General features: G+C 41.6%; 1 protein-coding gene across 3 annotated transcripts in view; it reads left to right on the top strand.

The window, feature by feature from the left end:
- grik4 (glutamate receptor, ionotropic, kainate 4) overlaps positions 1-25,999 on the top strand; it is a 421,740-nt gene that overhangs the window by 338,904 nt on the left and 56,837 nt on the right. For all 3 annotated transcript variants that reach the window (XM_049576055.1, XM_049576053.1, XM_049576054.1), the window contains 3 exons: positions 4,251-4,412; positions 9,779-9,931; positions 12,280-12,384. In XM_049576055.1, the coding sequence (XP_049432012.1) occupies positions 4,251-4,412; positions 9,779-9,931; positions 12,280-12,384 (420 nt within the window). The remainder of the gene's footprint in view (positions 1-4,250; positions 4,413-9,778; positions 9,932-12,279; positions 12,385-25,999) is intronic.

Here is a 25,999-nt window from a genome sequence, read left to right as displayed (position 1 = left end):
AGTTTCACAGAATTGTGTTTTTAAAATTCAGTAGAATAATTACCAAGAACAGACGGCCTCTCCTCTAACAAGACCATCAGACTATTATTCTAGTCATTAACAGAATTGTCTCATGAAGTTCAAGAGCAGCTAGAAGCCCCTCAGATTACAATGTCTCATCTTTTAATCAGGATATACATATGCTGTTCAGATGTGTTTTACAGCTATGTTTCTGCCTCACATCAGAAGTGATGAATTAAAACTATTCTCTTTGCACTCTCTTTATAGTCTCAAACATTTCTGTCAGCTGTCTTTTTGTTTGTTTTGTGGTTTAAAATCAATCTTTGGGCTGTGTTTTTGTGGAACTGGGTGCAAGAGGAATCCAAGCCACAGGCTCAGGCACATATGCAATCCTGGTGCAGTGCAGTCCAATCAGAAAGTACTATTTGTGCAGGATGAATAACAAACAAGTTAGACCACATTTCGACAGGTGAAATTACTAGCGTAGGCAGATGATACGTAGACAAACAGCGTGCATGGGTACGGTTGTAAGCATGGCTAGCATCAGGGGTAAATATAGACAGTGCAGGCAGTGCGGTTGCACTGGGGCCCATAGGGTTGGAGGGCCCACTCTCTCTAGAGCAGAGAATGGGCCCCAAGTGATTCAACTTGCCATCTCAGAAATATGCCTGTGTTCAAAGACGAACTCACGTTAGATTACAAATGATATCATCTGCTATATATGCCCTCAGCAAACCCATCTCTGTCAATGTTTCTTTTTTTTCTTTTTTGTGAAACAGTAACAATTTATGACAAAATTCTATGTTTATTTTACAAAAACGATATAAACTATGAATTAAGTATTTAAAAAATCCATTTAATGAATAATCCATCCATCCATTTTCATCCGCTTATCCGGGGCCGAGTTGCGGGGCAGCAGGTCAAGCAAAGCACCCCAGACATCCCTCTCCCCAACAATGCTTTCCAGCTCCTTCTGGGGGACCCCAAGGTGTTCCCAGGCCAGATGAGATATGTAATCCCTCCAGTGTGTTCTGGGTCTGCCCCGGGGCCTCCTACCAGTGGAACGTGCCCGGAACACCTCTAATGGGAGGCGACCAGGAGGCATCCTGATCAGATGCCCAAACCACCTCAACTGACCCCTTTCGACGCAAAGGAGCAGTGGCTCTACTCCGAGCTTCCTTCAGATGTCCAAGCTCCTTACCCAATCTCTAAGGCTGAGCCCAACCACCCCACATAGAAAACTCATTTCTACCGCTTGTATCCACACTCTCATTCTTTCGGCCACTACCCAGAACTTATGACCAAAGGTCAGGGTTGAGATGTAGATAGACCAGTAAATCGAAAGCTCCACCTTCCAGCTCAGCTCTCTCCTCTTCTGAGGCCATGGGTCTCTGCCAGAAACTGGTGGATTCCCCCTTCTAGGTTGGGAGAGAGTTACTGCCTCAAGAGACCAAGGGAGTGAGTGAGGATAGAATGGGCTCACGAATCATTTCTCATTTTATTTGGTATTTCTGTCATATACAGATTTGCAGTGATGATTGGTAATATGTACATTGATGTTGTCCAACGTCAAGTCTGTATTTGATCATGTGATGATACTATAAAATATACAGTAGCTGTTTCAATGCAAAATCTGGCACTAGGGCCCATCATGATAGCTAAACTGGGGCCCATCCTAACTACTATACACCACTGGCTAGCATGTTGAATGAGAGGTCAGAGTTACCATCTCTCTTAAACTGGCTGAACATTGTGATTTACATTTCAAAGTTTAATCAGCACAAAGTGAAGGAGGTGGGGCCAATTCAAGACTGGAGGCACTGCTTCCTACTAAAGATGAATCGGCAGGGCAATCCATTGTGACTGCACCTTTATTAGGAGGAAAACATCAGCAGGTGGAGTTGGGCTGGTAATGGTGACTAATCAGATGTTCAGCTCCTCTCATCCACTTAAAAGGCAGCAGATAGTTTCTAAATGGACCGGGAGGAGAATCAAGAGAGTTTCTCATTGGAGAAGATGGTTTTTGTCTGGAAGATGCAAAGTCCAAAAGCACGAACATATTTTTCTACCAGCCAGGACAACAGGGCTGGTATTGTTTTACTTTGTGAGTGTGTTTGTGTGCGTGTCATCTTGGCAAAATGTGGTCCTGGAGACACTAATTGTAGCAGGAACAACCGCAGAGTATTTTGCCAGTTATTTGTGTGTACGTCTGTCTGTATGTTATTAGATTTTGTCACTGCAGTAGCGCCACAGCCATGCAAGATGCAAACACAAAACTGCAATCACAGGTGTGTAGCTGAGATCAAAGTGAAGGCAGAGTTTGAAGATAGGTGTGGTCAGAGCAAAGGCGACTGAGGTAAGGGGGAAGAAGGAAAGGGGGCATTGCGCCATCTTGCGAACGCATCACAAGATAGTCGCTAGTTTGTGTTGTTTGTAACTGCACACCAATTGAAGATAGACCACACAAGTAATTCCTGTTGAAGATGTCCTGCTGCTCAGGCCAGGCATCCTTCACATACAGCATCTCACACGAATCTTTGCAACCCACTAACTCCCCCTGTCTCTCCCTCTCACCTCTCTCGTTATATCCTTGTGGCTCATCTTGATGATCTCCACACCTTCCTGGAATATATTAGCAGAATTCACCAGTGTTTTGGTTTTTAACATGCAGCACAGCTGCCCCGCTGTACGCTAGCAAAGCTAAACATTTGGGATTTCCAGATTTCTGAGAGGTTGGCACTGTCTGGGGATAATAGGCCTCCCACTCAAAGTCAATATCCACTGCTTCCTCCTGCTCTGCACCGAGTCTGTATCAGCGCAGTCACCCACTGGTGTCTTCACAGTGGAGTGACTCATGCTCCTCTTGGTCTGAGAGCTTTTTCCACCTACCTGCTTATCAGTTATTTAATTCACTGACCTATTCACTCTTTTTGTCTGAGCGTCCATTATCTGATTTGCCTAATCCCCTCTCATCCATTTTCCTCTTACTGATGAAAAAGGCCATTTTTCTCCTTTTCATTTTTCTGTTGAAGCATAGCCATGCCTTAGACTTTGTAAGCTTTGATATCTGCAGGAGACAGTTAAGGTTTCCCTTTGGCTGAGCGAAAAATGTGTTTTGGGTTGTTTTTAAAAATAAGATTTTGGCCTAATCCTTGAGGCTGGTACCACACACGGCGGGTTTCTGCATGGCAGGAGGTCTGAAGCGAGCAGTTGGCATCTTTGATCATTGTTTTCAATTGAAAAATAATTGCTTTCCGACCAATCTTGGTGATATACACCTCTATCTTCTCTTCTACTTGTCTTTCCAACCTGTTTACCATTGGAACTGACATACTCGCATGTATGCATTGTCCCATTTGTTCTCCCCATGCTCTCTGCCGACTGGTCTTACAACACCCCACTGTCACCTGACACCTCTTTCCTCCCACACCACGCCTCTTTATTTTCTTCCTCACCATCCCCTCCAACCCCTGTTATCTTCATCGTCTCTGGCCTTGGTGACAGACAGGTAGACCGGGCTTGGTCCGGCTGTCATAAGCTGGATGGAAAAACAGGCTACCAGGGGAAGGCTGCCACCTGAGGGGGTACTAGGTTCTGACACCTCTATTAACCTTCAGGAAACGTCCATCCCCACTCACTCACACCGCCCCTCCTCCTCTTCCTACTCTTCCTCATCTCTATCCCCGGCTGTCCCCTGTCTGCTGTTCCCCAGGCAGAGAAAAAACAGCTTGTCCCTAGAGCAATAACAAATACCTGTATTTTTTTTTCTCCTCCTAACCTGGAGCATTTCAATATGCCATGCATTTCTGTCTCACTATCACAATTATCTATCAGTCTCAGTGTCCTGTCTCAGGCTCTGTCTGTCCGCCTCTCTCTTATTTCAGCCCCTTAGCATTGCAATCCAGTATTCCTACAATGACCTGCGTGTCAGGAGCAGCATATGGCCAGTGCGAAATGCATGATTCTGTGCAGCGATGCATAGCTAAATGGCAGGAATAAACAAATTGCTGCAGCTTTCTTATGTCAATCAGCCGGAATAATGGGAGTTGATGAAAACTAAGTGAAGCGGATTAAATCGGATGTAAACATATTTGATTAACACACACCCTCTTACCTTGACAGTGATTCGATGTATAATTTGGTGTTATTTAAAGTGGATTACAGCAGATCATGGTGGAATATGACAGCTCCTATCTAAATCAGCTGCATTCACTAATCTCTGCCTGCCTCTGTCTCATTCTGCCCCGCAGGAATTCTCTTTACTCCGACTGGACGACGTGGTCGACCAACGAGTCAACATAGTCGGTTTTTCAGTCTTCAACAACACTCATCCCTTCTTCCAGGATTTTGTGCTAAGCCTCAACCGCTCCTGGCAAGAGAACTGTGACCATGCACCCTTCGCTGGCACCCCAGTAAGTCCATACACATGATGTCACACACACACAGAGGACTAAAGTAACCCTTGTAGGAATTATGGATGAACCCTTTTTATCTATTTCCTCACCCAAATCCAAACAGGGTCTTCCGAGGCATTACTCGGCTGTATCTCAAACTCACCCACTAAAACACAGAAGTCACTTAGTCACAAAAATGCCTCGGAAATATACAGGGATGACATTTATCCAGTTAACTGTTGTAATTGCAGGTGTAGCTGTAGGCAGTTGTTGTTTTCCAGACAGCTCATTAGCACCGTTTGCCACCTTCCTTATTACATTTATAATGGCATCCTCCTTGTTAAATTTGCTTCAGAGGAAATGCAAAGCAAAAGAGCGGCTTACCTTCACTGCATCCCCCCTTAAATCGTCCACTGTTCTCATCTAAACATTATCTGCAGCTCAACATTTAACGTACCTCGCTCTGCATATTTGAATGACTTCAAAATAGCCTCAAATCACACAGCTACTGTTTACACGCCAATGACTGAAGACTATTGCAGGTTTGTTTTTTAAGAAACTTTAAATGAAAATAATTTGTCTCATACTGGCTTAACTGCTTTTCTACATTTGAGCCAACCACTCTAGACAGAAAATTTGGCCCTGGTGCTTGAACATTTTGTATTGTCAGCATAACACTCATGCTTATTTTATGAGATTGGCTTATCTGAGTTTTGGATGTCAGATTCAGCAAATAAAATGTCGTAAATGACCTGCATAAACATGATGAGTGTCACCTATTCATAAATAGGCGCTCGTTTATGAGACCAAATTTTATGAGTATTATCTCACTCCCCAGTAATGCCTCTCAAGGCTCCTTCGCCCATTTGTCCACAAGTGTCACTCATAAAAACGGCAACTGAGAGTAACAAGAAGAACTTCAGCAGCTATTAGATTGAATTCCTGCTCTTGGAGTCCAGTAAAAACAATCTTAGAGTATTATCTCTTACATATAGTGGAATTTACTGTCTCTTAAAACAGACCAAGCATGAACTCCTGGTTAGAATTCTATCAGTGTTCTTTGTTCAGGAGGTTTTTACCAGAAGCCAAATTAGCCACAGACATCTCTTCCTCTCCAAAACCAGGTGATTAAAACCCTGAATAAAGCAGTTTCAGTGTTTCTCTGATGATGTTCAGCTTGTCAGAGATGGGCTGCTAGCCCAGCACCCGTTAATGTGCACTCACCTTTAATCCCTGATAACTTAAGATCCAGACCTTCAGGAGGTTTTTACTGGGAGCCAAATTATCCACAGAGGTCTCTTCCTCTCAAAACAAACAGACCCTGTGATTTAAACCAGTAAAACACTGAATAAAGCTGTTTGACATTTTAAAAAATATGTGTTTTTTTAAACAGCTTGTCACAGGAGGGCTGCTAACTGGGATAATTCACACGTTACAGCCGCTCAAGAGTCAGAAGCAAGTGATATAAGCATATATATGTATATATATGTAAAAATATATGACAGAGTATAATTGTATAATAATAGATGCGAGACTAATTGCACAGTATAAGTCTGTGAATGTGTTTCCAGGTGATTATACACTAAAGGAAAGATACTTATTATACACTATTTCTGCCAGTATATCACCCTAAATCCTACATACTGAACCTTTCACACATACAATTACTGTATATAGAAATCAGTATTAAACCATTAATATCATCCATCCATTTTCATCTGTTTATCCCGGGCTGGGTTGCGGGAGCAGCTGGCCAAGCAATCATCAATACCATTAATGTTAAAGTCTTTTAGTTCATTTATTAGTTTTGAAACCAACCAAGCTTGTAGTATAATTGTGTTTATCTTTATGTTTTATACTAAAATAATATCAACAGCAGTAGAGGAAAGTGATTAGTGAATGAAACAGTCAGAAGGTAACATTTTCTGTGTATTTCAGCCCAACTTTTTCAAAGTGATTAAAATAAAAAATGTTCTTGTCTTATTGTTTTCAAAGCATGTGATGAATAAATAGAAATTACTGCTTAAAAATACAGCAAGAACCTGCAAGAACAAGACGTCTGGGTGCAAAACACAGAACAAAAAAAAAAAAAAAACAGTGTTTGCAAATTTTCTTAAGGGCTTCATTAGGAAACAGAAATTCAGTAAAGGAAGTTAATGAATGAATCCCTTGGTCTCTGTTTGAAGTTTAGAGAAGGTAGAAAAAACAAACTAACGCGCGCCCATCACCCTCTTCTACCTCCAACAAGCCGGGTGGTGAAACAGGTTAAGAATAGTAAAAACACAGCATGAAAAAAAATCTTGTGTTTTGCACACAGCAGGTCACTCGGATACTTTTGAGCCTGCGGCAATTAGGACTTGTGACTAATTAGCTAATAACTAGAGAGAATAAAGGCTGATGAAGGCAGAGCAAGAAAGTGATTAACTCATTTAAACATGCACATAGATAATATGCTGTCTTTTCATTAACAGTAATTAGGTCTGGAGGAAATGTAGCTGTGGGGTTCACACATACAACAAATGCATACAAGTGACCTCTTTACATGTGTAGAGCCTTGACATTCAGCGCATTCCAAGACAAAGACCTGCACCCTGCCAACTGATCATAAAAGTCCTTATCAGAAAATGCAGTGCATTTTAGGAGTGTGGGTTCATAGGAGACAAATTATTTTAGGAAAAATTATATTGCCTTTAATAATCATGCAATTTTGGGAATCTTTATGAGACTGAAATATCAGTTGGAACACAAGACATGACTGTTCGTGTTAGAGAACATCAAACAAAACCAAAGGAGGGAAGATACAGTATTCATTTTTGTTAAACAGGCCTGAAATAATGAAAGCAGCTCATGTTGGCACACAAACAGAGCACACCTCTGAAAGAAGAGCTGCTATGCCGAGTGAAGACCACAATTCCTCTGAATATTTCCAGGTTTTTTAGATCTCTTGAAGCATGTAAAACTTTGTGATGTGCTTTCTTATCTGGTTCTATTCAGTACATGTCACTGTAATTCTACGTATCAGCTGCTGAGAGAATGCTGTGTAAAAAACACTGATTTCAACAATGTGGCCGATACAAGCAGATGTGTGATCCTGTCTTTATTCTAAGGCCCTGTCTACAAGTTCACAGATATTTTTAGAAACTGATATTTGCCTCCTCTTTTTAAAAGAAAAAAAATCTGTCCGTGCGACCTTAAGTCAAAATTTCTCTGTACACACTAGAATGCAAAAAAAACCCATCAGACACTCACTGGCATTAGCTGTCTGCTACATCCTCTCATCACAAAGGTAGTTAGTTACTAGCATTACCTTTCTCAAAAAGCATACTGGAAATCTCAGCACTGTTGATTTCTGTTTGATATACAGTCAAAGGGCCTCACTCAAAGTTACAAGTGATTCTGGGAACATGGGAAAGTTTTCCCTCCACTCCTCATTGACAACAATCCCATTCTCAAATCATTCCATCATTTGCTTGTTTGACCTGAGGCCTGTACTACGAAGCCAGATCAACCTACCCAGGATATCTTTTCGTTATCTGGTTTGACTAACCCTAACATTGGTCGTTGGGATAACCTGTACTAAAAAGCTGGTTATCAACTAGTTCAGTCAACTCTGGGTTTTCCTATGCAGCCACGAGCATGTTCATGTTAAAGAGGTTCTACTGACCTCTAACAATATATAGGTTACTCTTTTTTTACATGAGACTTTGGACTTTTGTAAATGGATACTTTTTTCTTCAGTGATCTGACTGGTCAGAGGTCAGGGTGTTGACAGGCTGCGATCCAATACCCTGAAGTTAACCAGCTCCGGAGCAGGTTAGCTGTTCAGCATGAGTTACCATGGTGATTTATCCCGGTAAAAAGAGAAGCAGCTTCATAGTACTGAAAACCGAGAGTTATTGCTGGAGTTACCTTGCTAACTCCAAATCTCGTTTCGTCGTAAAAGTCTCAAGCCTGGTGATCCAAAACTGTCGTTTCTGGTGGACTTTGAACTACAGACGCTGAGGTGGACTAAATGACACTGGGTGCAGCAGATGCCTCCTTTCATCCATGAAGTGGCGCAGCAGCACTAGGTTTAGGTGTAGAGTTGGCTGGTTATAAGACCAAGCAAACATGTAGTCCGCAGTTGTTGTTGTTGCTTCAGGCTCATATTCATCACAGAAAGCAAAAATGGACATGCTTGAATTGAGGAGATGATGTCATTGCTTTCCAAATGCTCTGTTTCACACATCTACATGCATTCATAGTAAAGAGAGTTTTGAAAAACATGCACCTTAGAAGACATTAGAACTGTTTGTGTGGACGAGAGATCAAAATATAGAGAAAAATATCAGTTTTCAAAAATCTCGTATCTGTGTTCATGCAGACAGACCTATGACAAGAACAAAATTTACCTTTTGTACAAGCTTTGTAATATTGACTCTCTGATCCACCTGCTCTGTACGCCACACAGAGTGATAGATGCGAGCAAAGACAGACTGCCAAAATGAACCGAAGATGAGTAAATGTCACAGCATTATTAGTCTCACATGACAGAAATCATTAGATACAAGTGTAATATCATCAGAAACACTGTAACACTTTGCACATTTGCTTTTTAATGCTGACTTAACAACCACCAAGACATTATTCCCATATGTCAAACCTAAAATGCTTCGCCTCGTGGTCGTAATGTCTTCACAGGCTGTTTGTGTACACCATATTGCTCTTAATGTGCAATCCACCAATTATGTTCGCCAATTCAAGGTTGTAATACATCACAGGTTTGCAGTTTAATGGCCTATTGTAGTTCTCTTTGGTCTCCAAAATTTACTGTGCATCACAATTCCTCCCTGTATCAATATCCACCAAACATCAGGGCCATTTTAACTCTACTGCAATTACACAGATGTACTGTACTGAATCTCAGACTCTGCCCTAAACTCTAATGCGGGGCATCGTGCATTTTAATCAAATGTACATAGCAGGATGCAGAGGTAGTGATGAGGAGGCTGTTGGTACAGGGGTGATGAGAGGGAAAGCTGCCTCTCCCACTGTTTTTTGGCCTTCGCTGAGAGAAGCAGGCAGTAATTGGAATGGTCAGGGTGTGCCAGCTTCATTGGGGATAAGAGTAGGAAGGACAGCGTCTCTCTGAGAGACGGAGAGAGAGGGAGAGATGGTTTTCAACGCTGTCAGCAGATCAGAGTCTTTCTAATGATCTAATGGAATAATCTCACTGCCACTCCAGGGATGGGTTAACCCCTCACTGACCGCTAACCACTGACATGTTACACTTGCTGTTTGTGTGCTTTTGCAGCTGTGTGTGTGTGTGTGTGCGTGTGTGTGTGTGTATGTGTGTGTTGGGGTGTGAATTCATAATGTTTTCACCTTCTTCCCTCTCTCTGCAGCTCTCCTCGGCTCTGCTCTTTGATGCAGTATACGCGGTGGTGGCGGCGGTCCAGGAGTTGAACCGTAGCCAGAATGTTGGCGCCACGCAGCTCTCCTGCAAGTCCTCCAAGATCTGGGAGCATGGCACCAGCCTCATGAATTACCTGAGGATGGTAAGATTGCCTCTGCTGGACATCATGAGAATAAGACGAAAGGACTGATCACTGCTCGCCTGAAAGGAGTAGTTTGACATTGTGGGAAATGTTCTTGAGTTAGATGAGAATGTCGATTCCACCCTCTTGTCTGTGTGGTAAATATCAAGTTGCAGCCAAGAGTTGTTTATCTTAGCTTAGCATAAAGACTGGAGGAGGGGGAAAACAACTAGCCCGGCTCAGTCTAAAGCTAATAAAATCCACCTACAAGGACTCTTAATGCTCACTAATTATTGTGTTATATCTTGTTCACAGTATTTTCTGCTGCTGGTGAAAATATCCAAGCTCTAAAATATCCCATTAACATGTGGAAAGTACAGCAGGAGCAGAATAAGTGAGACACTGGATCAACAAAAACAGGCGAAAACATAATATACAGCCTATCTGTATGCCAAAGCTAGTGCCAGCACCTAGTTAGCTTAGCATAAAGGCTGGAAGTGCTAGGAAAGGTTAGCCGAATGCCTCTAAAGCTCACAAATTAAGGTTCAAGGGGAAATTTGTGTTGTAGCAAGGGCTCATGTAAAAACATAAAGCAGAATACAAAGAAGATCATCAACCACACATCATCACAAAGAATCAACAGAGCTGAAGTAAGATGCACTTGTACAAAAGTGCAAAGTGCAAGTGTGCAGAGGAAGAGCGAGCATACAGCCAGAATGCTATTTGCTATTAAGTATATCCATAACACTTGGGATTAAGGAATTGTTTCTCCAAATGGGTGCCCTGAAACAACGTCAGGAGGGCAATAGCTTAAACTAATCCAGGGCCTGGCAGTCCAATTAGCCTTTAGAGTTATAAGTGTCCAAAGCTTGGCCTGGCTTCTCCCTGAAATCTGACTAGCCATTTGGACAAGACTTCCACGCCTATTCTTAGTGGACCAGTTTAGATTTTCAAACCAAGCAATTATACAAAAACATGAAATTAACATATTATTTTCATTTGTTTAATCTGTACAAAAAGCTGTTTCTTGGCCAGGCACAGTGACCTCGTGATCTTGTGACTGTGAGATTGCCAGTCACCAGCAGAGACTTGAAGAACTCACTGCGCCTTGCCAAAACACAGCCTGGCACATAACTCCCAGTAAAACCACAAGGAACATGATATAATGTGTTAATAAGTGAGCTGTGGAAGTCGTGTTAGGTGGAGTTTGTTACCTTGAGATAGAGCCAGGCTAGCTGTTTCTCCCCGTTGGGGGGCGGCAGTAGCTCAGTCCACAGGGACCTGGCTGAAGTCCCCATACGGACAAGCATGGAGCGTGGACTGGGAGCTGGAGAGCGGGCAGTTTGTCTCCTGGGCACTGCCAAGATGCCCTTGAACAAGGCACTGAACCCCATACTGCTCGGGGTACCTGTCCAAGGCAGCCCTCTCGTTTTGACATCTCTTAATTTGATGCATGTAAAGGTCCTGTTTGTGCACGTGTGTGTATTTCAGGCCTTTGTGTGTACATGACAACAGAGTGGATGGAATTTCCCCTCAGGGATTGATAAAGTATATCTTCTTCTTCTTCTTCTTCTTCCTAATTTCCCGTCTTTATGCTAAGCTAAGCTAAACAGTTGCTTCATACTTGCTGCCCATAAATCACAGAAAGAATCTTTATATCTGACTTTAAGAATAAATCATATTTCCCAAAATGTTTAACTATTTTTATTACTATTCAAATGGAAGATCTTTCATGTTTTTGTGCATTTCTTATTCTGTTTTTGGACTCTCTCCCTTGCACCAACAAGAAGGGCAAGAATAACCTTAATTAGACTATGTCAGATAGCCAGGCTCATTGAGATCTTCGTTATTGCTTCACTTATGTTGCATATTAATTGGTTATTTTAGAGCCCAGATATTTTCGCTGACAGCCGATAATAATGTGTAGTCTGTGCTCTCATCGTCTTTAAAGATATGCTCCCGGATCCACTAGGTCAGTTTATCTCACCTCTACATTATACTGAGAGACAATAGAGGAGGGGAGATAAAGATGAGCTGTCAGTGAATAAAATGTGTTATCCTATTAGAGAGAAATGGCTGTAAGTGATTGGGCTATCGAAATACTCAAATGTGGCATGTGTTCGATATCAGACTGTTTGTCTTTCCCCCTCAAATAGACTAATGGCTCATCTTTTTTTGCGGTAAATTGAAGATATTACAGCCTTGTCTTCATATTATTATTCTAAATTTTACATATTTCAAAAAGCTGATACTGAGCCAGTGGTGCTAATGTAGCCTACAGTTGTATCCATAATAGGTGCTGCTCAGAGGGAGGCAGGCAGTATTTCTCTATGCGTCTTTTAACGTGTTGCTGTCTCTGTGTTGGATAGGTAGAACTGGAAGGTCTAACAGGCCACATTGAATTCAACAGCAAAGGTCAGAGGTCTAACTACGCCCTGCGGATCATGCAGAACAGCAAGGATGGCCTAAGGCAGGTAAAGTAACTCCCAGTCTTACAAATCTGATGTTGGTATTATCTGTCTTCAAAATAATCACATGCTGTGGATTCGGGCAGCATCAGCACAGCTTGCTATAGCATAAAGTGCACTGGTTCAACTGAATTTACATATAAATAGCGTGGTATTTCAGAAGTGGCTCACACCGATTCTTCCATTTTCTCTTTAGATAGACGCTGGCCATAATATACCTGTTACTGCTGAACACAGAGCTCTTCAGCACAGCCCTGATCTCAGTAGGGCACTACTTGTGGCAAATTTTACAGTTGTCTTTATGGCAGTGAGGTAACTCCAGCTGGATCATACAGCAGGGAGCTGTGATAACACTCGCTCAACTGACATCTTTTGGTGCAAACAGTCCCCATTATCCTGCTAGCAGAAGTGTCAAGGTGCCAGAGGACAAAATTTAATATTAGAGAGGCCTGTTTGAAGGTGCAAAGACGTGTATTTTTATGGAGAATTAATTTAGGGTAAAACAGAAGCCAGTAAGTGTTGGCTGAGTATTAATATTTTAGTCTTGTCTCACAAAACTACTCCAATATATCAGCAGGCATTTTGTGGGTGGTGCGATCAATACCAGTCACTCCAGTATTGCCTCAGTAGGTGCTGGGATTTCAAGCTTCCTACACAAGTGGCCTTATTGTGCTCTTTCATAAAGTGAAAGCACTCTTCACGCACCACAGGGCCTTTCAGTCTGTGCCCCGAACCACCCGGCACAGTCTCCGAAACTGGTGTCCTCTGACATCTCTCTGTCTCAGTTTCACACCAAGGAACACAGTTTCAAATGCTTAATTTCTTCCAAATTGAACACATTTACCAGAATTACAAGGACTGAAAGCAGTCGGTAATGAAATGTAAGTGACTAGAGGCTTTGAGCAGCTTTGAGTAGTGACTGTTAATGGATGGATGGCAGAGCTACTGGTGCTCTTGTGCTATGTACTTTATCAGTTGCTCAGGGGTTTGGCTATGTTACAGCAGAAGTTTCCAGTGTTTCATGTCAAGAATCCACAAATTTAATGCAAGTACCTTATTTGAATTGGCGCTATATGACTAGAGAAAACAGAAAAAGGCTGAGGCATTTGCTTTCGTTCAAGAGGTAGAAAACCTACAGCTACCAGAATGTATCGTGCTGCACTGGACCAATAAACGCTCCCGTTGGTAGGTGATGTCTGGCCCTTTTTGCCACAGGATACAATATGGCTGCAGGCTGGTGACAAACTTCCTTGAACAGTCAAACCATAGGCTAAAATGTATTTCTGAAAACATTGTAGGTGAGAAACAGTAACAGAATCTTTGTTCATATTTGACCAGCACTGTGCCGTTTTATAGTCTGATCTGAGAGGGGCAGCTCTCTCTCTAGATCTGCTTCTGTTCTACTTCTATCTGCGGTGGTGGGCATGTGAAAAAGTACAATCTATAGTTTGAGTGAAAATATCTCTGATGACGCACATTTGAGCTGAGAGATGAGCAGGGAGATCTGGGCACTGGTGAGATGGAGGGAAGTTTGCCACAGTTGATTTACACATCCTACCCACATTGTTTTGATACCAAACTGGTTGAACAGTAAAGTATCCCCTGAAGACACCAGTGTGAAAATCTTTTTTTTTTGTTTGGTAATAATAGTTCAATCAGGAAAGATAGAGGAATGGAGTAAAGATAATATTTAATGCAGAATATGAGTGTACAGATTAACAGATGATTTGTGCTGGTTAAGATTTAACAGAAGTCTTTGGCACTTGGACACCAGAGGGAGATATTTTGTGATCGAGGGACATCTGAGCAGCAACAAGATAAATCCTCCATGGAGTCCTGACAGTGGCAGAGGTGGTGGTGGCTGATGACTCTGAGGCTGCTGACTGATGAGGCGTATGAGGCTGATGAATCTGTAAAGACTAGGTGGTGATGGGGAGGTGGAGGGCACGCACGACGGCAGCAAGAAGGAACTACAGTAGATAAAGAACCATATTTGATTGAGGAGCAGTACGATGATAGGCTGACAGAGATGGTGTGTTGTGTGCTATTGGTTGATTGTGAATTGGCTCATGGCTCAATTGACAGCCCCAAACAATGACATCTAGAGATAGTGAGTGAGCATACGTGCAAGGAGTGAATGGCAGGATGAGGAAGAAAACTTACAGCCTGAGCATGAAAAGAATTGTCTTCCTGACTGATCCTTTGCGAGAGCGTTATTTGTAAAACCCATCATTACAAAAACCATCCCAGACAAAACAACAATGTGTAAATTCTGAAATGGAGAACTAATGGAGAACATTCGTTGGACCCCACTTTGGGAAGCAGTGACCAGGAGTTTAGTGAGGCAGGTGGAGGTAAGAACATTGCCTCAAATCAATGACTGGCTGGGGAGAATCTGTGCAGGCAAAGTGATTGCCCAATACTCTCCCATCCATCAACAGCATCTCCAAGTGCTCCAGTGGGGCTGAGCCGTCAACAGCAGTAAAAATCTGTGTTTGATCTCCCAGGTAAAAAATATAGGTTGTTTGTGAGGGGGAAAAATGGGGTCAAAGGTAAATATCAGCACAATGGTAGCAGAAGCTGTGAATAGCGGAGTGATGGAGGCGTTGATCAAGATGAAGAATCTGGCTGTGGACATGTTTGCTTTCATGGTAATAGTCAGGTACCCCAAGGTTTCAGAATATTTATGAAGATAACATCTCCTATATGAGTCACAGAAAGCGCTTAAATTCCCATTTTGTACACTGATGTGTTCTGACAGATATCGCAGTGGGTGTGATAACTGTGTACTGTGGAATTGAGGGATAAATAGGACTGTATTGGTGAACCAAGCGATGGGGAAAAATGCACAAAATAACCTAAAGATGGAGGGAATGTGTATGCATGTGTCATATAAGTAAAGATGTATTTCCAATTTCTTCTGCCAACCCTGTTTAAAGAATAGCAAGTTGTTTCCATGCCAACGAAGTATCCAGTCACACTGCGCAACAGTACCTGATATTGTGTGTGACATTACAAAAATCTATATATACGTAACAGTTACAGCCTCACAACATCTTTTTTTTTTTTTTAAGAAAATGGGGCAGAAAAGTTTACAAAGTATAATAAGTTGTGGACAGAATGTACTATAAGTTCAGCATTCAAAATGTTTTATACCAAAAAATCAAGTGACAACAATGTTTGGGGGGTGGGGGAATCTGAGACATGCATCACATATCACATTATAACTACCATCACTTCAGCCAGTATAAAGACACAGAGAGAACTGCTCTAATGCATCATAACAGATAGTTCCTATAAAGAAATAATGTCTCATAAACATCAATAATACACTGTGGTGTGACTTTGGGAGATTTAAATAAAGTGGCAGCACTGTATAAGGTTGTTAGCAGTTGTTTGATACTGTAACACAATTATGAGGACTTTGAGCAGTATAAGTATAAGACAAAAAAAATAATTACAGTGATTATCAAAGCCATCTTTATTTTCCAAATTTGAACACTTGCTGGGCAGAAAACATAAATTTCATGTTACTGGTCATCTGTTGAAGGACACTAGATAATATGATGATATTAATATGAATATGTTAATAATATGGTAAGGTAATGATATTATGAGGTAATATGAAGATATTAATATTTTAACATCATAAGTACTACTGTTGATTATTTTTATTATTTAATTACTATTGTTTTTGTTTTGATGCACATTTCATTTTATTTCATTTTTATTTTATTTTAATCTGTTTTATTTTATTTTATTTTATTATGTTTAATTTTGTTTAATTTTTAATTTTATTTTAATCTGTTTTATTTTATTACATTTAATTTTATTTTAATCTGTTTTATTTTATTTTAATACATTTTGTTTTATTTTATTTTATTTTATTCTATTGCTTCATATTTACATACCTCTATTTCATACTCTTACATATATTCTTACTGCTTATAATTCTCTATTTTTTACTTTGGAGCAACTGCAACAAATCACAGTTTCCCTTTGGGGATCCATAAAGTATTTCTGATTCTGATTCTGATGTTGTTCAAAAATGTGAAAAGATAGTTTTGCAACCTTTCCTCGGCGGTGGAAAAAGCCTTAAACTGGGATTGCACTGATTTTGGTCTCTAAAGAGACTCTGTTATGTTTTTTATTTTACCTTTTTTACCTGGTGTAACTTGGCTTGGCTCATGTGCTCATTTTTAGCAACACCCTGCTTCACTCTCTGTTGCACAGTGGTCCTGGCAGATTGCCCAGTACAACCCCAGTCTCTCTACCATTGGTCAATGGGTTTGGTGTGATGCTACTGTCAGTTTAATTAAAATATGAAGCTGCGTGTTTTGGAAAATAAAGACTAATCATTTTATGATCTTTGTAGGTATAATCCATTAAAAATGTTAAGCTTATAACATAGTATGCCCATCACTTATACTTTACAGACCTTGTTGTAAGCTGCCATCCATGATTATAACTGCATTATAATGTCTTATGAATGTGCTTATAATGCATTAAAAAAAGACCTTCATAGAAAGTGTTACCGAAAATGGGTAACTGTTGAAAGTCTTCAGCAACCAAGCCCAAATTAAGCCTCAGTGTTGCTTTGAGCCTGAGACAAGAGACATCTAGAACCAGAGAGATGAGATGCTGTGGGCATGAGGACAGTGTGTGTCAGTGCAGACGTAAGCATTCATTTACGTATGCCATGACCCACTTCATACATGCTTCATTTTATAACGAGTTACCTGTAAATGTTCACTTCCAAGTGAACCAAGACCCCCCGTTTTCAAGCGGACCAGGGTTTGCCCGTTTTGGAGTTCGACTGAGCGTTCACACCACTCCAAACGAACCGAACTATCCGAGGAAGCGGACCAGGGTTTGTTTATAGTGGACCAAATAGCACCAGTGTGACTGTTTTCTATTTACATTGTTGCACATTTAAAGTATGTCAGAAAACCAACAGTAAAGACACTGGTGGGCTTTGTCACGTATTGTTCTCATGCATTTTATTATATCTGCACGCGGTGTCTCAGCAGAGCCGTCGTGGCTGCCAAAGTGAAGGGAGTTACATTAAGCAGGCTCTCTGCGTGTGGGCTTTTGTGGCCAGTATATGCTCGTCTATAAACACACAGACACACTGTCATAGAGTGACATCTGCTCCTCTGCTTTTTCCAGTTAAAATGCATAGAATAGCTTTTCCTCTCTGCCTCTTCCTCACTCCCATTCAGTCCATACAATGAAGGGATTACGCCTGATTATTTGCTTCCGTTTTACATGTTACATGTCCTATAGCGAGTAAATGGCACAGACTATTCTGAATGCCATTATCCTTTAACACACAGTAGTTGATACTATGTACTAGCTTTGAACAGCTTGCTCTTAAACCTCTGTTTTCTATAAATTCCAGGACTCAGTATTTCTCATTTCATGTTAAGGGCTGAAGCTTGATGTAAAGCGATAATTCTAATCCCTCAAGTTTATGCTTTTCCATGGCGCCGTAGGAAACTATGCATTGTATTTCCCCTGGAAATACCTGTCTCTCACCCTGACAGCTGTGTTTTCCCTGCTGCCATGACTGTTGTGTTTTCCTGTCAATGCTGCATTATGTATGATGGCTATTAACTTATCAATAATCCAACAAACAGTCATCACTCTGCTGCAGCAGATAGCTTTATTTGTGCTCTCTTATCTACAGCATTTTAAGTAGCTGTTATACTATTATGAGACAGAGACAAGACACAAGCAGTTTGGCAGCACAGAGAGGAATAAGTCTCAGATATCTGTTTTAAAGTGTTTGACCCTCTCAGTTGAGATGATCTCCATGAAAGAAGGGATTGAGCTCCTGCCTGAGTGTGAGAAAAATCTTACCTAGGCAACCCGTAAAAGAGTCAGACAACAGCCCATCTGCCTTTATTAACCTTGTCTGCGTCTCCTCATGTCCCCTCTTTATACTGGCACTGGGCCAGTCAAGCAGAAGGATAATGCTATCAGGCCTAATGTGATGATTTCAACCAGAAGTATTATAAAGCAGCCCTGCCAGTTATGTTAATGGGGAGAGGCAAGGTGTTAGACAGGGGACAGGATGGGGGTGTTGTTTGTTTTGTTGACTAACACCTCCCACATGCTGTTGGGTTGGGGCTGCTTCAGCCAGGCAGACACGAGAGGTGCCAGGGCCTTGGCAGAGATAAGGAAAATGGCTCACTGCCCACACACATACACACACACTCTTACACACAGAGTTGAAAATATTTACAAATCTACACATGACAAGTTGACACTAAACGTCTTTTGTTTGGTTAAAATGAAGTAGTAGCGTCATAGTCTGCAACGCCCACACAGTGTCTCGCCAGTAAATGCACATTAAAACAAGAGAACAGAACGCCTTCCATCAACTTCCGTCCAACACTTTCTGGAGATGCCACGAGGCATGTGTTACACAACCTCCAACCTCCTTTCCTCTACCTCTTTCCTTATTCTGTAGCACCCACTGCCCCCTCATTGCGAACCCTGTGGTTGAGCTATAGATTGCCTCTCATGTGGGACCATCAGCTCCTCAGGGGGTTCAACACTCTACAGCCAATCACTGTCACAAATTGAATTTCTCTGGCAGGCATTTTCACACATTAGAACCGTTTCCTGCTGTTCCGTCTCTGCCACCTTTCTCTGTTTTATCTATCTTTATCTATCTATCTGCCTTTCTAGCATCTTTTCCACACAGTTCCCAGTAAACTAGTGGGGTAAGCTCTCAAGCACTGCTAGTGCTTTACTATTCATTCACTATTTACAATTCATACATGCACTACATTCAGAAATGATTCTGTTATTATTATTATTATTATTATTATTATTATTATTATCTTATTATTTTTAGGAGCATGGCGGACAGGGAGCTGTTTTTGTCTGGTGCCAATGCGCTTCCAAACACAGAACTTGGGGTAAATGCTAATCAGGAAACAAGTCACGGATTCAAATGCATCATTAGCAGAGTCTTGTGATTGGTTTGCTGGCTATGTGAAAGCGTCTTTTGTTAGATGGATGTAACCCTTTACGTGCTTGTCCCACAATGTTATTACTTTCTTTCACAACACAGCTATACCAGCATTTTCCCTAAAACATTATGTCAGGGATGAATGTTATTAGCTTGTTGTGGGAAATTGGCAGGACAGATTTCCTTAAGTATCGCACATGACCAGATAGACAGCATGTGTGAAAGGGGTTTCTGTCTATATGTCTGCCTGTCCTTCTATTTAGTCACCATCACAGGTTGTTTTCTGCTGTTCTTTATACCCTGATGAAAAATGAACACCAGTCATTGGGTGCAATTTGACTTTGCATCTTCTTTGAGTTTTGCATCGGCTCTGAGCACCATAGGAATCATTGGTTGGACTTGAACTCAAAGGAATTGGAAAAATAAATTTGTGATGGTTTTCATTTTGTTTGTTTGGTTGGTTTTTTCACAACATTTTTTGGGGGGGGGGGGTTAGGCTCTGTTGCTGCTAGTAAGGATTATATTGGAAAAAAAAAAAAAAACAGAACTACCCACATCACATGTTTTAGACAACTGCAGGACAAGTGTATTTACTTTTGACATAGATGGTGTAAACCTGCTCAATCCCAAAAAGTTGACTGTAATATTACAGCACATCCTGATACAACACTTTGTATGATATGTTACGAAAATGTACAGACAATGGGTCATATGGTATCTAACAAAGAAGCGCCCGACAAATGGTGTCATTACCGTACCTACTTATAAACTTACATCCTCAACCTAAAGCTACGTCAACTAGGTTTGGGCACATAAAGTTACTTAGGCTGAGATTAGTAAAAGAAACATGGTCGGATGTTGTCACGTTACGTACCTAATGTGAAGTTACGTAGGTTAGTTTAAGGCAAGTTAAGTTACATTGGTTAGGTTTGGGAAGGTAAAACTAGGTAGGTTAGGGTTAGGAAAAGAAACACTGCAATGCATTTGGGTTCACATCAGACACAAACACTGGTCTCCTGAGGAAAAGTCCTATGTTTGTTTCAATTAAATTTAATTCAATTTTATTTATAAAGCCCAATATTACAAATCATAATTTGCCTCAAAGGGCTTTACAGCATACAACATCCTTCTGTCCTTGGATCCTCACAGCAGATAAGGAAAAAAAAACCCAAAAAAAACACCTTTAACGGAAAAAAATGGTTGAGGAGAGATCCCTATTCCAGGATGGACAGACCAGGGATATCGAGTGTACAGAACAGATCAACATAATGTACAGTGATCCATATGACAAAATGTCATACATATATGTTTGACTTACCCAGCACACTACCCTGCCTGCTTATGCAGACTTATGCTCTTTATACTACTTCCTTCTGTACTCCCGTCAGTGCATTGGTCGCATGATCACAGCCTTCCTGGTTACATGAGTTATACATGAATTACTTGCTCATGATTTGATAGGATATATACCATTCTGGTGTATTACTTTTTAGAGGTATATGTATGAACAGAGCATGAGAGCAGCCTGAATATTACAATTGTGGCTACTCAGATTTATTATTAATGGTCTGCATTCAGAACTTTAAATCAGCAAACTAGATAATGGTATTTTTGTTTCTTTTGTTTGAATTATTCATCATTAAATTATTGAAAAGTGCCTTTTGATCAAGTGTGGTCTGATGCACAGTTCATCGCAGTGGAAGATATACTATAATATTATCTGAAATTGACCCTTCTAGAGCATCATAACTTTACAAGCATAATATAAAAGTTAAATTCCAGTGATGGCTTTAAGCTTGAAAACAACTGTTTCAGTTGACAGTTCAGTTAGCCTACCGTATTTCCAGAATATAATGTGGCTGCATTACGCAATAATCTATATTTGTTCAGGTTTGGCAGGGGGAGTAAATATCCCAGCTGCTCCTGTGCTGGCAGCCAGGTAGGCCAATGATGATGGTGTAAGAAGTTGGCATGGTGTTGTCCCTGCTCTGGCCGAAGCACCACTGGCACCGGCAACCAACAACAATCCACAGAGGAGGCAAGAGAGGCAGGTGAACGGGGAGAGAGAGAGGGGGAAAGAGAAATGAGGGAAGAGGATGACAGGCGGAAAGTAAATGAGACAGAAAGGGTGTGCAGGAGAAAAATGGGACAGAAGGAAAAGAGGCAAAGACGACCCTATGAAACTAGAAAGAAAGTGAAATATATTTCTGCATGTCAAATAACAGCTGGGGCTTTTTTCTTACCATCAATGCACTATTTTAGCTGTCAACACATGGAATACTTTAGGCAACGGCAGTGACCTTCACTCCCATTTCTTGTTGCAATGACTAATCATATTAAAGGAATAGGCTGTAATCCTCCATATCCTTTTGCTACGGCTATTCACAAGCCAGTGTAATGAGCTCGATAAAGGCGACTAATACGAAGAACTATCTTGGCTTGTGCGTGCGAATGTGAACGTGTTTCCCAGTGTATATTCTCCAGATGGTGTGAACACCAGGGGTACACTGTAAAACAGTATAATTCTGGATATCTGCAGATGGATAATATAACTCAACCTGTTCCTCTGAACGCTCACACTGTGTTCTCTTCAGGAACATCAAAAGGCAGAGCGGTTTCCTAACTCACACTCTCGTTGCTGGAATGGATTACAGTATTTTCTGTTCGGGGGATCAGAAGTATTAAAGTCACTTTAGGCGATACTGTGCTGTGGCAGCTGTAGGACCGCTGACTGATTTATCTGACATCAGTTCACAGTGTGTATGTGCTGTCGTTGGCGTGTGTGTGTTCGTCTGCACGCATGCTTTTTATGTTTATACTTGTGTGTGTGTGTTTGTCAGTGCTTATGTGTAAGCACTGATGGGGATGGTGCCAGCCCCCGCTGCCTGCTTCTTGGCTCAGCACACAGTCACACACAACGAGCCCACCGCCATCTAGGCATGTTTAGCAGAAGCACAAGTCTTTTCCAAAACAATCACACTGCAGCCTGTCAGCCAACTGCAGCACACACCATACTGACAGAGCGGTCCAGCCTCTCTGCAGCCCCCTGGCCTCTGTGGACTGGCCCTTATTTTCTGCACAGAGCTCACTGACTGCAGCATGCCTGTTAATTGGATGAAGGTGTAAAATGAGTAATTATTGCAGTTTGGGCTAGGCAAGCTGTTGCTTGTTACAGCACTAGGCTCTGTTGTGTTACAGTGTGTGAGAGAGCAGAAGAGATGGTGCTATGTAAGCTGCATCAGTGATTTCTATGTTTATGTGTATGTGTGTGTGACTGCACATACTACATGCAGACGTGTGTATCTCTGTGCAATGCATGGGGCTGCAAACACTCTCAACCAACTCCTGAGAAGAGACCCACTAATTAAGTTTTATAATGGAGGCACTTCATCACAGCTTTGGCATGTAAACCACCGGAGAGACAGAAGAAAGAGAAACAACAGAGAAAAAGCAAACAGTTTGTCTAAGGTTCAGCTGGAGCGCCTGGAAGAGGCTACAGAGCAGGGAGCAGGTTATGAGTAGGTTGCAGGAGGACACACTGTCCAGAAGTGGAAAAGGCCAAAGGCCAACTCCAGCATGCCACAAAGCAAATTGTTCTCATTATCGAGTCCACAGGTGCTTTGCAAAATTCGATGCTTAAGAATAGATTTGGCTCTGACATTCTAACACACACATAATGTGTTTTTATGAAGCTTGCGGGGTTGATAGGAGAGTTCAAACTGTGTTGAACCGACACAGCTGTAAAACAAAGATCAGAGATGCACCAAGGAATCTGGTGCCTTCTTTTAGTGACTATAGGTCTTGTCATTGTTGTACCAGTTGTCCCCACATGCTGTACAAAAATAATGGACACAGCTACCATGACATTACCCAGTGGTTTGTGAAGCAGGGGTGTAAATCACTGGTTTCATCATGATTGATTCTTTGGACAGCGCTAAAATGTTTGCTGGTATTACAAAGTCTGCCACGATACAATTTGATTCAGGGAGCTGCGATCGATATAAGACAATATCATCTGATCATTTAACATAATCAATTAGAGAAGAAGCAGCCTGTCAGATCTGTCTGGCCTAAAACCCTGAAGGCAAACATTTAACAAAGCTATAAAATTAAGCTCAATAATTACTGTCAGTGTCATAGACATGTCTTTTATTTTTTGCTAGTCACACATTATCAACTCAAGCATGTTTATATTGCATAAATTAGCCTAGCGGTTAGCGTACTTTTCTCCATTGATAGCTTAATAAATGTGTTATTTATACTTCTTTCTTACTTAGCAGGATGTGATGCCAGCCAGGCAGGCAACATTATGCATTGCTTACATACAGCATGTGCTTTGTCTGTTGGCCCCTTTTTTCTCAGAAATCGAAAATACTTCCACACTGCTGATTCATTCCCGAGTAAATAACGTTATCCTCATCATCTTTCTTTTGTCTGCTTGACACCTGCCTGTCGCTGTTTGACAGTGATGCAGACTTTCAAAGTAAAAGCATATCCTAAAGATGACGATATAGATCAATGTCTGGAGGACAACCTGTCACTCAAAGCAGCCACCCCTCTAATTATGTGTGACTTTAAACCTTAAACAAAGTTAAACTGGTTAGTTACTTAAAAATTCCCCCCCGCACAGTTTTCATGAACAGCCCAGCTATAGAGACCAAAACCATTCCTTGTACCAGACTGTAGACATGTTTATTTCTGCTGTAATGTTGCGTATTTTAACATGGGGGTCTATGGGGATTGGATGGCTTCTGGAGCCAGCCTCGTGGCTGTTTTTGGAACTGCAGTTCTTGGCACTTCTGTCTTGACTTCATTTCTCAGCCCTGCAGGTTGCTGCCTGCTTGTCCCTGAAGCTGCACATTTTTCCCATTTTGTTTTATGCCTTCTTCAAATTCTGCTTCCCTCATCTGAAAACTGTAATCCCATCAACATAACTTGAGAACGTGTTTTGTTTTTTTCTCACTGAATTCTGTTTTTCCATTACTTCCACTGAAGTAATAGAAATCCCTCCCTAGGCGAATGTGCAAGCTGCCCAAACAACCCCTGGCAGATTTACTGAAATAGAAAGCAAGTGCCCCAACTCATTCCTTTTTATCAGGGTAGATTACATTTGCAGCAGCATTAAGAATGAATTGCCTAAATACAAAGAACTGATTAGGTTTCTAGCTCAGGTGGAGAATGCTCGAGCCATGTTCGACACCACAATCAAATTCATTTTGATTATTGTGCCTCATTTCCTTTTTACATCTATTCAGCAGCGGGAGCCACCGCTCAAACCATTTGTTCATCTGATGTAAATAAGCAGGATCCTTGGTTGCGGTACTCTTTCCTTCACCTTGGATATTGATTTTTTTAATGGTGGCTTCCTCCCACATGTTTCAGTCCCATGTTCTCATTTGTGTACTTTTTCCCTACAGCGAATCTTTGTGAAGAGACCATCTATAAACTGTTACATGCCCTAGTACACCCTTTCCAATTCCCTGAATTATCATTTGAGCATTTACAGCTAGATTGCTCTTTTTAATAAACTTTAGAACCCAGGCATCCTTGTGTCAAGGTCTTCAAAGGTGGAGCCGAGGAACGGAGGTGGCGTCGTAACAGGAGACCCTTTTTATACCCATCTGCTTCCTCCATATCTGTGGGAACACTGAGTGCCTGGAATATCTTAGACACACACGCAGACCCTTTTGGACGCACACACGCGCGCGCACATACTGCATGGGCACCACTCCAATTTGCAAGAAATGATTTGAGCTGTGTTATTTACACAAGACTTCTTCCAGTTAAAGGGTGAATGTGCTCGTTCAATTTCTTTCTCTTTTGGATTGGATTTATTTATTTCCTGTCAGTGCTGCTCCTGTGTTTATTATGGCAATCTGCTTTTTCCTTCCCCTCCCTTTTTCTTTGCTCCCACCCCGTCTCTGAGAACACTATTACTCTCGCTGCCCCCTCTGCTGCGGATGCAGATGCACTCAATTCAATTTCTCTCCGCTGCAGCAATGTGAGGGAAGGAGGGAGGGGAAGGGATAGGTACAGTGGGGGTAGAGGGGAGGGGAGATGGAAAAATGCAAGGGGGTGAGAGGTGTGGGATGGTGCACAGCGGGTTGACAGATTCAAGACTGCCTCCACCCTTTTTTCTTACCTTGAAGGACATTATCATAGGCGCCTGGTGTAGCTCAGCACACCACGACGTGGCTTGGATCTTTTTTTCTGCCTGAGGCTCTAGCAGAGATGAGTACATCTTAACCAGGTCTGATCGACGTACACGGTCTAACACGCAAGAACTGGCGCCTGAGCTACTGTCACTAAGGTTAGAGTGACTTTAGAGGGTGAGGCGGCCCCTGTGATCTCCTCCAGCTGTGCAGTTTGAACATAATACAAACATGGACCCTAATACTCCACTAAGTATCGGAATAATAGTTGAATCAGAATAGAAATGCCTCAATTGAATGAGGCTGTACGAACCTTTGATAATCTGTACAATAAAAAAAAATATTAGTGCCTAATAACCACTTCAAAGCTTAATCCAACCACTTCTCTGTGGTGGGAATAAATATGTACTCTCTGTGTATGTTTGCTCCACAAGGTAACATTTAATGGCGAATAGGATGCCTGCGCCGCACAAGACATGCCGCAAGA

The sequence above is a fragment of the Epinephelus fuscoguttatus genome, linkage group LG5 (assembly GCF_011397635.1).
Source record: "Epinephelus fuscoguttatus linkage group LG5, E.fuscoguttatus.final_Chr_v1".
Classification (NCBI taxonomy): Eukaryota; Metazoa; Chordata; class Actinopteri; order Perciformes; family Serranidae; genus Epinephelus; species Epinephelus fuscoguttatus.
Note: the sequence above shows the minus strand (reverse complement) of the source record. Positions and strands in the feature narration are given on the sequence as shown.